This window comes from Pseudophryne corroboree, chromosome 1, assembly GCF_028390025.1.
Source record: "Pseudophryne corroboree isolate aPseCor3 chromosome 1, aPseCor3.hap2, whole genome shotgun sequence".
In the NCBI taxonomy this organism is placed as follows: Eukaryota; Metazoa; Chordata; class Amphibia; order Anura; family Myobatrachidae; genus Pseudophryne; species Pseudophryne corroboree.
Window position 1 is genome coordinate 378,083,500 of NC_086444.1, and position 13,817 is coordinate 378,097,316.

Genomic DNA, 13,817 nt, shown 5'->3' on the forward strand with positions numbered 1-13,817 from the left:
CAAGCACAATGTTTTCTATGGAAACTAGTGGTAATACAGCATGTATCAACCTCCTAAGGGAAACCTTAGTCGCCTCTTCACTGGGACCACATACAGTAGTGAGAGAGTCCCTACTGCTGCTGATAGCCAGATATCCCTTCCCTTGGTGCTGCAATATTTGTGGTGCATGTTAATAATGTAAGAAAGTATATACTGTATATGCAGATGGGACTCAGTTAATTTCCAGATTGTCGGGATCCCGGCGGATGAAATACAGACGCCGAAATCTCGACACCCATTGAAATGCTGGCTACAGAATACTTTTGAGCTCTATAAATAAAATGATATTTTCTCTTACGTCCTAGAGGATGCTGGGGTCCATATTAGTACCATGGGGTATAGACGGGTCTACCAGGGGCCATTGGCACTTTAAGAGTTTAACAGTGTGGGCTGGCTCCTCCCTCTATGCCCCTCCTACCAGACTCCGTTTAGAAAATGTGCCAGGAGGAGCCGGTCACAGCTAGGTGAGCTCTACAGAGCTTCTTTAGAAAAGTTTATTTTAGAGTTTGTTATTTTACAAGGAGGCTGCTGGCAACAGCCTCCCTGCATCGAGGGACTGAGGGGGGGAGCAGTGTCCACCCTACTGACTGGACACTATCTCTGCTGACTGGACACTGAGCTCCAGAGGGTATAGATCGCTCCCCGCCGCAGGGGAACGCTCACCCCAGCAGCATGCCGCCACCCCCTTACAGAGCTGAAGTGTGGCGAGTGAGTCATCGGCTCCCTAACAAGCAGGCAGACGATGTGAAGATGGCGGCTACAGGGTAGGAGCGCAGTACTAACTGCGCTCTTGGGGGGGGGGGCTCAGCGGTACTTGGTGCGGTGCTGTGAGGGGCGCCCTGAGCCAGCGCCTTAACCCTATACTGACCAGACAGCATGTCGGGGTCCGCAGATCTCAACCAGCACAAAATCCTCAGGCCAGTACAATCTTGGAAGAGCGTGAAGACAGCGCCATTAAGGGGGTGTAGCTTCTCCTCAGAGCGGACCCAGCAGCGTTCAGCACCATTTTCCTGCCTGCAGACATGCTGCCAGTGGAAGAGCAGTCCTTCCAGAGCACCTTCATCTATCTGTACGGTACCAGGGGGTTGTAGAAGGGAGGGGAGGCTGTGTAAAGACTGTGTCACTTATTAAGGGACATCAGTCAGCTCTGGTTAAGGGTCTCCCTATACCTATATAGCGCTGTGTGTGGTTTGGCTCCAATCTCTGTGTCTCTGCCATTCTTGTGGGGGAAAGTCTGTCTGCCCTGTACCCTGTATGTATGCGGGGTGTGTGGGGTGTACAAGCAAACATGTCTAGAGACTCTGTATCATATGCTGCAGAGGATTTATCTTCTCAGGAAGATCCCATCCCATGTAATCAGGATTGCACTGTTGTAGCGCAACATCCCAGCTAGAGAACCGGAGTGGTTAACCTCTCTTAGGGGGGCTATTTCTCATATTTCTGAAAGGGTTGTAAGGACTGAGCATGCAACTCGGGTATTGCAGTCCTCTATGGCAGTATGGTCCGATACTGCTCCCTCGGGGCCCCCTACGGTACATTCTCACAAGCGCGCTCTTGCCCAAATTATGCAGGATGACACGGATACCGAATCTGACACAGCAGACGGTGATGGGGATGTGTCGAGGGGTAAGGCATCACTTACTAAGGGGGTGCAGTTGATGATTGAAGCCATATAGGATGTGTTACATATTTCTGACACACCTCCTGAGCAGGTTGAGGAGGCCTTTTTCACAGACAGTAAGAAAGCCCCTCTCACCTTCCCGGCATCTAAGGAATTAAATGCTATATTTGAAAAAGCCTGGGAAAACCCGGAGAAAAAATTCCAGATCCCTAAAAGGGTTCTGGTTGCTTTTCCCTTCCTGGAAGATGATCGAAAAAAGTGGGAGTCCCTGCCTATAGTTGACGCCTCTGTCTCTAGACTGTCAAAACAGGTGGTCTTACCAGTCCCGGGATCTACCGCGTTGGAAGATCGCAAAGTGGATGCTACGCTCAAATCCATATACACGGCTTCAGGGGCTATACTGCGGCCTACTATTGCCTGTTCATGGATTTCAAAAGCTATAGCAAAATGGTCAATCACTCTGCAGGAGGACTTGACTACGATGGATAAAGGTGACGTTGATTTATTTTTACGTAACATACAGGATTCTGCAGGGTTCCTGGTAGAATCCATGAAGGATCTGGGTTCCATGGCTGCAGGGATCTCCTCCATGTCCGGCTCGGCTCACCGGGGTCTCTGTCTGCGCCAATGGTCTGCGGACTCGGAATCCAGGAAAAGTGTGGAGAGCCTACCCTATGCAGGTCAGACTCTCTTTGGGGAGGCGCTGGATGCGTGGATTGCCACGGCTACCGCGGGTAAGTCTTCTTTTCTCCCCTCAGCTGCACCGGCTATGAAGAAGCCTTTTACTCCCAACACGTCGTAGTGCTTTCGACCCACTAGGCCTAGAAAGAACAAGCCCTCTCATACTTTCTTTAGAGGTGGTCGTGCCAAATCTAAAAAGCCTGCTCCCGCAGGTTCCCAAGACCAGAAGCCTGCTTCTGGTACCTCAAAGTCCTCAGCATGACGGTGGACCTCAAAGCCTGGAGGAAGGTCAAGTGGGAGCAAGACTCTGGCGTTTCAGCCAGGTCTGGGTGTCGTCTGGCCTGGCCCCCTGGATACAGGATATTGTGTCCCGGGGGTACAGGCTGGAGTTTCAAACTCTCCCACCTCACAGATTCTTCAAATCAGGCTTGCCGAATTTGCCGACAGACAGAGCTATTCTACTGGACGCTATCCGAAAATTGATAGTGTCCGAGGTCATTGTTCCAGTTCCACCTCATCAGTTGACCAAAGGTTACTATTCGAGGAGAGTGGGTATCAGTTTCAGGCACTGCCGTTCGGTCTCTCCACGGCATCGAGGGTCTTCACCAAGGTGATGGCAGAAATGATGGTTCTCCTCTGCAAGCAGGGGGTGAACATAATTCCATATCTGGACGATCTGCTGCTCAAGGCATCGTCCAAGGAGAAGTTGTTAAGATCCATTGCTCTCACGACGCATCTGCTCAAGGAGCACGGTTGGATTCTGAACCTTCCGAAGTCTCATCTGGAGCCAACAAGGAGGCTGTCTTTCCTGGGGATGATCCTCGACACAGAGGTGCAGAGGGTGTTTCTACCGGTGGAGAAAGCGTTGATTCAAACCATGGTCCAGGATGTCTTGAAGCCTGCCAGGGTGTCGATTCATCAGTGCAACCGCCTTCTGGGGAAGATGGTTGCCTCCTACGAGACTCTTCAGTACGGAAGGTATCATGCTCGATCCTTTCAACTGGATCTCTTGGACCAGTGGTCGGGATCTCACCTACACATGCACCAGAGGATACGTCTGTCTCCGAAAGCCAGGATTTCGCTCCTCTGGTGGCTACAACTACCACACCTTCTGGTGGGCCGAAGGTTCGGAGTTCAGGACTGGATCCTTCTAGCCACGGATGCAAGTCTAAGAGGTTAGAGAGCAGTCGCTCAAGGGGAGACCTTCCAAGGAAGGTGGTCGAGTCAGGTGTCCCTTCTTCCGATAAACATCCTGGAGCTAAGAGCCGTATACAACAGCCTTCTTCAAGCAGCACACCTTCTACAGGATCGGGTTGTTCAGGTGCAGTAGGACAACATGACCACAGTGGCCTACATAAACCGACAAGGAGGAACGAAGAGCAGGGCTGCAATGTCAGAGGTGACAAAAATCCTCCTCTGGACAGAAAGGCAAGCTGTAGCGATGTCAGCAATCTTCATTCCGAGAGTAGACAACCGGGAAGCGGACTTCCTCAGCAGACACGATCTCCATCCAGGAGAGTGGGGCCTCCACCCGGAGGTGTTCGAGGAAGTAACCGGTTGGTGGGGGGTTCCTCACATAGACATGATGGCCTCCCGCCTCAACAAGAAGCTGCAGAGGTACTGTTCCAGGTCGAGGGACCCACAGGTAGTTGCGGTGGATGCACTAGTAACACCGTGGGTGTTCAAGTCAGTGTATGTATTCTCTCCACTTCCTCTAATTCCAAGAGTTCTACAACTTGTAAAAAGAACTAAAGTTCTGGCAATCCTCACTGGATCTATTGCTGGAAGATCCAAGGCCCCTACCTCTTCGTGAGGATCTTCTACTGCAGGGGCCGTTCGCTTATCAAGACTTATCACGGCTACGTTTGACGGCATGGCGGTTGAGCGCCAGATCTTAGCTCGGAAGGGTATTCCGAGCGAGGTTATTTCTACCTTGATACAGGCTAGGAAGGGGGTAACGTCTAAACATTACCATCGAAATGTGTCTTGGTGTGAATCCAAGACATTTCCTGCGGTGGAGTTTCATCTTGGACGTTTTCTCCTTTTCCTGAAAGCAGGTGTGGATGTGGGCCTGAGATTGGTCTCGTCATAGAAAATCTGACTCTCTGTTTGTCCTCTATGATCCCAAGAAATTTGGGTGTCCTGCTTCTAAGCAGTCAATTTCCCACTGGATCAGGTTCACCATCCAGCATGCATATTCTATGGCAGGATTGCGGGGTCCAAAATCTGTTAAGGCCCACTCTACTCGTAAGGTGGGTTCTTCCTGGGCTGCTGCCCGGGGTGTGTCGGCTGTACAGCTTTGCCGAGCAGCTACTTGGTCTGGATCGAACACGTTTGCTAAGCTTTACAAGTTCGATACTTTGGCCTCTGATGACCTCAAATTTGGTCAAGCGGTTCTGCAGGAGCCTGCGCGCTCTCCCTCCCGTTCTGGGAGCTTTGGTACATCCCCATTGTACTAATATGTACCCCAGCATCCTCTAAGGCGTAAGAGAAAATAGGTTTTTAATTACCTACCGTTAAATCCTTTTCTCGTAGTCCGTAGAGGATGCTGGGCGCCCGCCCAGCGCTTCTTTATCCTGCAGTGGTTGTTTGGTTCAGTACTGCCTGGTTCCTAGGTAAGTTCTGCGTTCTTTACTGTTTCAGTACTGTTTCAGCTGTTGCTGAGTTTTCCGGCATTTTGGTTGGATTTGCCTTGTTGTGTGAGCTGGTATGAATCTCGCCACTATGTTTGTAATTTCTTCTCTCGAAATATGTTGTCTCCTCGGGCACAGTTTCTAGACTGTCTAGTAGGAGGGGCATAGAGGGAGGAGCCAGCCCACACTGTTAAACTCTTAAAGTGCCAAAGGCTCCTGGTTTACCCGTCTGTACCCCATGGTACTAATATGGACCCCAGCATCCTCTACGGACTACTAGAAAAGGATTTACCGGTAGGTAATTAAAATCCTATTCTTTCAACCAGCAGTAAGACTTGACTGAGATAGAAGTACAATAGTAGAGTCAAGTTATCACTAGATTACATTATATTGTGATAGGGTACTAGGAGCATATGTATTAATAATCGCGAAACTGACTCAATTATTAACTTTCTATTTAGCAGCAGCAGGGCCGTCTTTTCGTATGGGCTCAATGGGCTCTTGCGCAAGGGCCCCAGGAGTATAAGGGACCTAGGCTGATAGCTGAGAGTCCCCTCTTTCCAGGGGTACCAGATTTTTGAAAATCGGCCCTGGTGAACCGGAGATATCCGACTTGAAAGCAGTGGTCCCAATCCAAGCCTGTTAATTGCTTTTCCCAGCCAGATATCTTGGGTTCAACACGGCTGACTTAGAGTTTTTCTGAGGGTATAATCCAAAAGCTGGGACTCTTCCTTTTTAGTGGACACTGGCAGCTTGTCTCTACTATGCCCAGAACCAGATAAATCAGCCTTCAAGCAGCTGGTCCCTGCTCCAGCTCCACACGCCTGATAAGCAGTTTTAGATTTTCATTGGTGAATTGCCCTGGCTCCGGATCTCTGATCCCCAAGTCCCCAGAACCTTCTGATAGGTGGGACTCTCTAGTTTTTATCCCATTCAATGCTAAGAAAGATATTTTCAGGAACTTGAGATATCTGCAGTCAAGCAAGCTGCCCTCCCACCGGAAAATGATAAACACTAATCCCACTCCACTATCCACCCCTCCCCTACGCATTAAACAACCCCTACCACCCTGGAAGTCATGTACCAGGGCTTCTTCATTCAGCCCAATGCCCCCTTATACAGTTTAGCCCCATCTGTGCAGTAAAGGAATAATTAGCAGAAATTACTGCTCCAGGGGCCTAATTCAGAGTTGATCACAGCAGCAAATTTGTTAGCAGTTGGGCAAAACCATGTGCACTGCAGGAGGGCAGATATAACATGTGCAGAGAGAGCGAGTTAGATTTGGGTGTGGTGTGTTCAAACTGAAATCTAAATTGCAGTGTAAAATGAAAGCAGCCAGTATTTACCCTGCACAGAAACAATATAACCCACCTAAATCTAACTCTCTCTGCACATGTTATATCTGACACACCTGCAGTGCACATGGTTTTGCCCAACTGCTAACAAATTTGCTGCTGTGAGCAACTCTGAATAACTCCCTGCCCCCAGGTCCTACATGCTGAGTGGAAGATAGAACACCCCTACCGCCCGCGGAACATCAAAGCTGCCGCTGATAGCACCCCCCACCCCTACCGCTGGAGGATGGGTAGGGGGCCCAGTGCATTGCTGTGCCCAGGGGCCTACACTGCTGTTAAGACGGCCCTGAGCAGCAGATATTCTCATTTTGAATGAAGATATCCCTGCTATGTACGTAGGGTAACCCACAGGGACAGTGGAAGCGATAAACACTCTCATGCGAGTATTATTCCTGGCATTTTGGAGGAGTTCTCCACAAATATGCACACAGTGTCAATTTCCGGAATCGGGGCAGAGCTGGACGAAGTCTGCGGGAGGGGGATCGGAAAATCTGTCCTGCTACTATACTGCGATTGGCTTAGAGCAGTTTACACCATCTGAAGATGGTGTAAAGTAACATGGCCAAACTCTGAATAGCTTCACTGTTCTGGGTTTAGTACATAGGTATCAGATCGTAATCTCCATTGGTAATAATGGGGACTGTGATCTGTTGTGCGAATTAGCATTCTGCAGGAGATTTCTATTATGCTATTAATACATAGCAACAAACCATAAAATGATGAAGAAACATCTGTCACTACATAATTTTATGGGAGAAAAGCTTGATACATATTCCCATTGATGTTTGTTTGCCACATCTGTTATACAGTGCTGTGTGTGGGTCTCATACCACTTTTACACCAAAATCCGAAGTCCATTCCAGGTTTTGGAACACTGTTCCAACCTGGTTTAGACTCAGGACAGACTCCATATACATTGCTGCTCCGACCTGGGTTATTCCCGGATCAGCCTTGTTTACACTTGCACATGGGTCATCTGTGTTGTATGACCTGGGTCATCTGTTTACACTACCCCTTACCCAAGTCCATACCGAGTCCAACCCTGCTTGCTACCGGGATTTGGATTCCTGTGTCACTGGACGTGGGTTATTTTTCAGGTACCCTTTTACACTGAGCTGTGACCCAGGTGGATCTGGCAATAACCAGGTTAATTTGATAGTGTGAAAGGGGAATAACCGATATGCTCTGAGAACTGCAATTAGGCCCTGCTCCCTTTCTCCTCTCCCAGCTTCCACTGGATCCAATCTTCCCTCACAGCTCACCTCTATGCCCAGTGATGCAGGGCTTCCCCTTACCTCTCTTCACAGCTTTCACTGGATCCAATTGTTTGCCTCATCTATTATACACTGCTCAAAAAAATAAAGGGAACACTAAAATAACACATCCTAGATCTGAATGAATGAAATATTCTTATTAAATACTTTGTTCTTTACATATTTGAATGTGCTGACAACAAAATCACACAAAAATGATCAATGGAAATCAAATTTATTAACCCATGGAGGTCTGGATTTGGAGTCGCACTCAAAATTAAAGTGGAAAAACACACTACAGGCTGATCCAACTTTGATGTGATGTCCTTAAAACAAGTCAAAATGAGGCTCAGTAGTGTGTGTGGCCTCCACGTGCCTGTATGACCTCCCTACAACGCCCGGGCATGCTCCTGATGAGGTGGTGGATGGTCTCCTGAGGGATCTCCTCCCAGAACTGGACTAAAGCATCCCCCAACTCCTGGACAGTCAGTGGTGCAACGTGGCGTTGGTGGATGGAACGAGACATGATGTCCCAGATGTGCTCAATTGGATTCAGGTCTGGGGAACGGGCGGGCCAGTCCATAGCATCAATGCCTTCGTCTTGCAGGAACTGCTGACAAACTCCAGCCACATGAGGTCTAGCATTGTCTTGCATTAGGAGGAACCCAGGGCCAACCGCACCAGCATATGGTCTCACAAGGGGTCTGAGGATCTCATCTCGGTACCTAATGGCAGTCAGGCTACCTCTGGCGAGCACATGGAGGGCTGTGCGGCCCCCCAAAGAAATGCCACCCCACACCATTACTGACCCACTGCCAAACCGGTCATGCTGGAGGATGTTGCAGGCAGCAGAACGTTCTCCTTGGCGTCTCCAGACTCTCACGTCTGTCACATGTGCTCAGTGAGAACCCGCTTTCATCTGTGAAGAGCACAGGGCGCCAGTGGCGAATTTGCCAATCTTGGTGTTCTCTGGCAAATGCCAAACGTCCTGCACGGTGTTGGGCTGTAAGCACAACCCCCACCTGTGGACGCCGGGCCCCCATACCACCCTCATGGAGTCTGTTTCTGACACATGCACATTTACCTCATACCACCCTCATGGAGTCTGTTTCTGAGTAGACACATGCACATTTGTGGCTTGCTGGAGGTCATTTTGCAGGGCTCTGGCAGTGCTCCTCCTGTTCCTCCTTGCACAAAGGCGGAGGTAGCGGTCCTGCTGCTGGGTTGTTGCCCTCCTACGGCCTCCTCCTTGTCTCCTGATGTACTGGCCTGTCTCCTGGTAGCGCCTCCATGCTCTGGACACTACGCTGACAGACACAGCAAACCTTCTTGCCACAGCTCGCATTGATGGGCCATACTGGATGAGCTGCGCTACCTGAGCCACTTGTGTGGGTTGTAGACTCTGTCTCATGCTACCACTAGAGTGAAAGCACCGCCAGCTTTCAAAAGTGACCAAAACATCAGCCAGAAAGCATAGGAGCTGAGAAGTGGTCTGTGGTCACCACCTGCAGAACAACTCCTTTATTGGGGGTGTCTTGCTAATTGCCTATAATTCCCACCTGTTGTCTATTCCATTTGCAAAACAGCATGTGAAATTGATTGTCAATCAGTGTTGCTTCCTACGTGGACAGTTTGATTTCACAGAAGTGTGATTGACTTGGAGTTACATTGTGTTGTTTAAGTGTTCCCTTTATTTTTTTGAGCAGTGTATAATGCTGTATGTACGTCTAGTAGTTGTATGAATGTTGAATGTTTGTCTGTAGCTACTCCTTCCCTATACCTTGAGGTAGAAGCAGCACAGCCAGAATATTAAGAGAGCAGCTTTGAACAATTTCTTGGTTAAAATGTAAGGTGAAACCTCTTGTTTCTTTCCTTTCCTCTGGATCTGTAGTATCTAGTTAACTACGTGTAGGTGATGCCCGAATGCGATTTCCAGGTCTAAACAGATCTTTGTTCTGTTATCTTCTTCCTAGTCAGTATATGGCATGACTGGAATCCCCTCCAATTGTGAATGCCTCCATTTCAAAGTTATCCAGCTCCATATCCATTCCATGCTTAATTCAACAGAGCGCCTCCTTATGTGCATGAGTTTTGCAGTCCTCCCGGAGACTAATTATGGTTTTCCTGGAGCTTCTGTTTCACTCTTGCAGCAACAGGTGTTTTTGCCAGCGTACAAGATCCACATTACAGGTTTTGGTGATGCTTGTTGACTCACAAACACACATCTGTTCATGTTTGCATGAGGGTTTTTGGAATGATTGTTCAAACCTTCACAGTTACCCAGAATTTGCAGTTTCACCCAAGGACAGTATAAAACTAATTTCAAAGTAAAACAACTCTTATCATCTGTCCAGTCAGTTCATCAGTATCTCCCCATAAGTACGTCAACCACTCCTTTGGCTCTTGAAAGGAGAGAGTTTTTGACATTGGAAACTGGGGACAGTGAACAGACTTCAGACTTGGGTAGTGGTCACAATCATTTGCAGTGTCTTAGGACCCCAAAGGAGTTAAGGATTCCAATCAGTGTCCTGAAGTTAAAGGTGGTATTTTTTGCCTTATTATGAGGATGCCTATAAAATCCAGTCAAATAATGCCATAGGAAGGTCATACCAAAATCAGTAAGGGGGTACCCTGGTGTTCTCTTACATTATAGGTCCGCAGGATTATACGGTGGGCAGAGAGAAACATTTCGGTCCTCATGGTATTTTTAAATTCAAGTCTGAACAATGGGGATGCATAATTTCTTGGTTGTACCACAGAGTGCAAAAGTAACGGCACAGAATGAGGGATTAGTTGCACAACTATTTTAGGTTGTCCTTTTTCTTTTTCTCATTATGAATGCCTATCCATTCGATTCTGTGGGGCTCTGTTAAGCATAGCTTGAGTTCCCAGCGAAGGAAGAGTATGGAAGTGAACTACCTACAAGGTCACTTGCAGGTGGGGAAATGACTAGGACTGTACACCTGTTGTAACGTGACAATGGGGCAGATGTATTAAGCCTGGAGAAGGGATAATGCAGTGATAAGTGCAAGGTGATAACGCGCCAGCCAGCCAGCTCCTAACTGTCATTTTTCCAATCCTTAATGATTGGCTGGTGCGATGTCACTGTGCGCTTATCACTGGTTTATCACTTCTTTATCCCTTCTCCAGGTTAATACATCTGCCCCAATTGGTCTTAAGGTGAAGAACGGGCCCTTCTGCACAACCCATGCAGTAGAAGGGCGATAAGGGGTGGAACTTTTTAATTGATGTGTTGAGGTGTCTGTAGATAGTATACAACTGCTCAAAAGAGAGGTTGTTTGTTTTCTTGTTTTATTTATGTCATTTTGGTCTTGAAGTTAGACTGTATCTATTCATGCATTACTGATGGATAGCTAAGAAAGTATTTCTGTAACACAAGAAGTGAATTTAAGATAGTAGTATGGGATATGTTAATGAATTTTAAAATATTGTTAATGGTAATAAGTGTACCTTAAAATAAGCTCTCCGCTGAAGACCTAAATGCTGTATTTATGTTTGCCTTACAATGTTACTACAAAATTGGTTTACATTTATAGGTGCGTACACACTAGGCGATGTGCTCCATAAGTGTCATCGCTTAGTGTGTCCCCCGCCCGGCCTGGGCCGCCCGACGTGGGCATACACACTGTACGATATCGCACAGTGACATTATGCCGCGGCCGGGCCATGCATGCAGTTTTGGACTATGAGCCGCACATTGGTCGTCATCAGCAGCATACACACTGGGAGATATAGTAAGCGATATCGCTCAGGAGGGTAAAAATTTGCGACATCGCTTACTATATATCGCCTAGTGTGTACGGGCCTTATGATTCATGTGTGTACAGTTGTATTGTTTTAATGTTTTCTTTTTCTAACCAACCAAAATAAATAAATAAGTCTACAGACAATAAAAAAATCTAATTGTATTCTGGTGTCATAGTAAAATTACTAAAACAGGTATTTAGCAAATTAGGTTACAGGACACCTGCTTTCTGCAAACAGTGCAGACTCAAGTTTATGGGTTAGCCAATATTCCTGAGAATGCATTGTATCAATTTACTAGTAACTCGTAGTTCTTGATTAATAACTGTGTTTTGGCTCTGATTTCCAGTGCCTCCGTAGACTCCCTTTTGAATAGATTCACCCCACAAAATGCTCGTCCTCATGGGTAGTGGGTGCATGTTTAAACTTTTCATGAAATGCCTGATTTTATTGTTCTGTTTTTGTATTGTGGTATGTTCTTCTAGTAATCCCAATGTAATGCTTACTGTTTGCATGGGGTCTAGTCAGACCTGTTCTATGTATATGGAAAAATAATGGATATTTTTCACAAACTGTGCTCAGAATTCCTTATTATGTCAGTTCATGTGACTATAGACACATCCACTGGTTAATATGTGCTCTGTCCCAGGTTTGTCACATGTTGTTGTTTTGTATGACATCTGAAAATATCAAGGCCATCTTCAGTGTGTAGGTGTATATAAATATATAATAGTGTGTGTTCCCATTGCTCATTGGAAGGTAGACTCCCACACATTAAAATATAATTTTCAGGGCTTTTTTCTTCTGTGCCTGAAGTGGTTAATCTCAAAATCCCTTCAAATTTGTGTCCTTAGTATGTAACAGTTCTGAATTGTGTAGATGGCTGTAGTGAATACTGGCTTTGCAACCAGTGGCCTCATTGAAATTTAAATTGACCTGCTTGAGGCTGCCGGAGCTGCTTCCCTGACTTATTGTTCCTGCTCACTGTGCAGAAATGAGATGCTGCATTCCACGGCCTAAGTGACCCTAGAAATGCAGCAAACAAGGCTATTTCTTTCAGGCGCCACGTGAAGTGTCTATAAATACAGTATATGCTATCTAGTATTAAATGGTCCACTCATAATTGCATTATTTAGGTAAATTCTATTCGCTGTGATATTGCTATTATGCTGGCAGTTTGCACAGCTGAGTTATTGTGTTGTTCATGGGAGCAGTGCCACACTAATTGCACATATGTTTTTATTTTTACTGCTTGATTTGAAATAGACTGTCATCTAGCCTTCACCAGTGTATGTATAGTGGGATATTTGCTTTTTCCCATATCCTATTGGCCCAGAGGAGATTTATTCTGGATCCATGGTAACAGTATTAGAACCAGGAGGATCTTCAATATCACAATGCCTCCTCTGACTGCTGCTATCTCAGGAGCTGTTTGATGGACTCTGGAAAAAGGGCAACGATGTTTTTCTTTTTTACACGGCCCTCAGATAGATGGCTCACAGTGAATTTCAGACCTCTGTAAAGCAAGATGATTTGTATACCTGCACGTCATTCTGCATATTTTACATTGCCTCGTACACAGATATTCCTGATGGCTTATTCTAAAGAGAAAGCAGGGCATACATCATTCTAAATACATGATGTACTCAGTTTGGAGGGTAAATGTCGTTAATGGCTGCTCCTTGTATGCAGGTGAAATAATCCATGAACTCTAGTAATCTTGGAAAGGGGGATGCTCCTGCTTGGAGGGGATGGAGGGGTTAATATCTTGTTGCTGTAATAGATTTCATAGCAGTGACTCAGTCTGCCAGTTCCTGAGAGAGCACAAGCTGCAGTGCTGGTGCAGCTAATGAAGCTGGTTCCTGGGTTATAATCCTCATTTCTCTCATTCTGACCAGCTCCTCCTCCTTTCGTTCCTACCTTAAAGTCTGACGATGACACCTCAAATTTTGATGAACCGGAGAAGAATTTACGGGTTTTACCCTCTTCGTGCCACCTGAACGCTGCAGGTTTCTCTGGCGAAGGTCTACCGTTTGTGGGGTTTTCATATATAAAGGCTCTTGGCGCATTCGCCAAATCTGAGTAAGTAACATGAAATGTGTGACTGTCCTGTCTTGGCTGAAGAATGCAGGTTTCTCTGGCCTGCAGTGCTGTTTGTATGCTATCTGCATCACACTGCTCCTGCTGATATTAATACGTATACATCTAGCCGGATTCTTCCCTTCATCTCATGTAGCATTTCAGCTGAACAGGAGATGGCTTTCTCAGTCCTTCACTTACATATCTGATAAGTCACCCATATTCGTGAAGTGTATAATCTACTGTATTAAAAAAACTACCTTGCTTGGCTTTAGCACAAGCTGGATGTAATCCGATATTGAGTTTTGATTTTGAGTCTATAATAAAAGTCAATACTAGCCACTTAAAAAGAAAAGCTAAAAAATGAACAGGGAATTGCATACATCAATAT

The 13,817-nt window shown here is 46.6% G+C and overlaps 1 protein-coding gene across 5 annotated transcripts in view; it reads left to right on the forward strand.

Annotated features, from left to right (window-relative positions):
* CIT (citron rho-interacting serine/threonine kinase) overlaps positions 1-13,817 on the forward strand; it is a 541,532-nt gene that overhangs the window by 149,974 nt on the left and 377,741 nt on the right. For all 5 annotated transcript variants that reach the window (XM_063913147.1, XM_063913146.1, XM_063913148.1 and 2 more), the window contains one exon: positions 13,246-13,429. In XM_063913147.1, the coding sequence (XP_063769217.1) occupies positions 13,246-13,429 (184 nt within the window). The remainder of the gene's footprint in view (positions 1-13,245; positions 13,430-13,817) is intronic.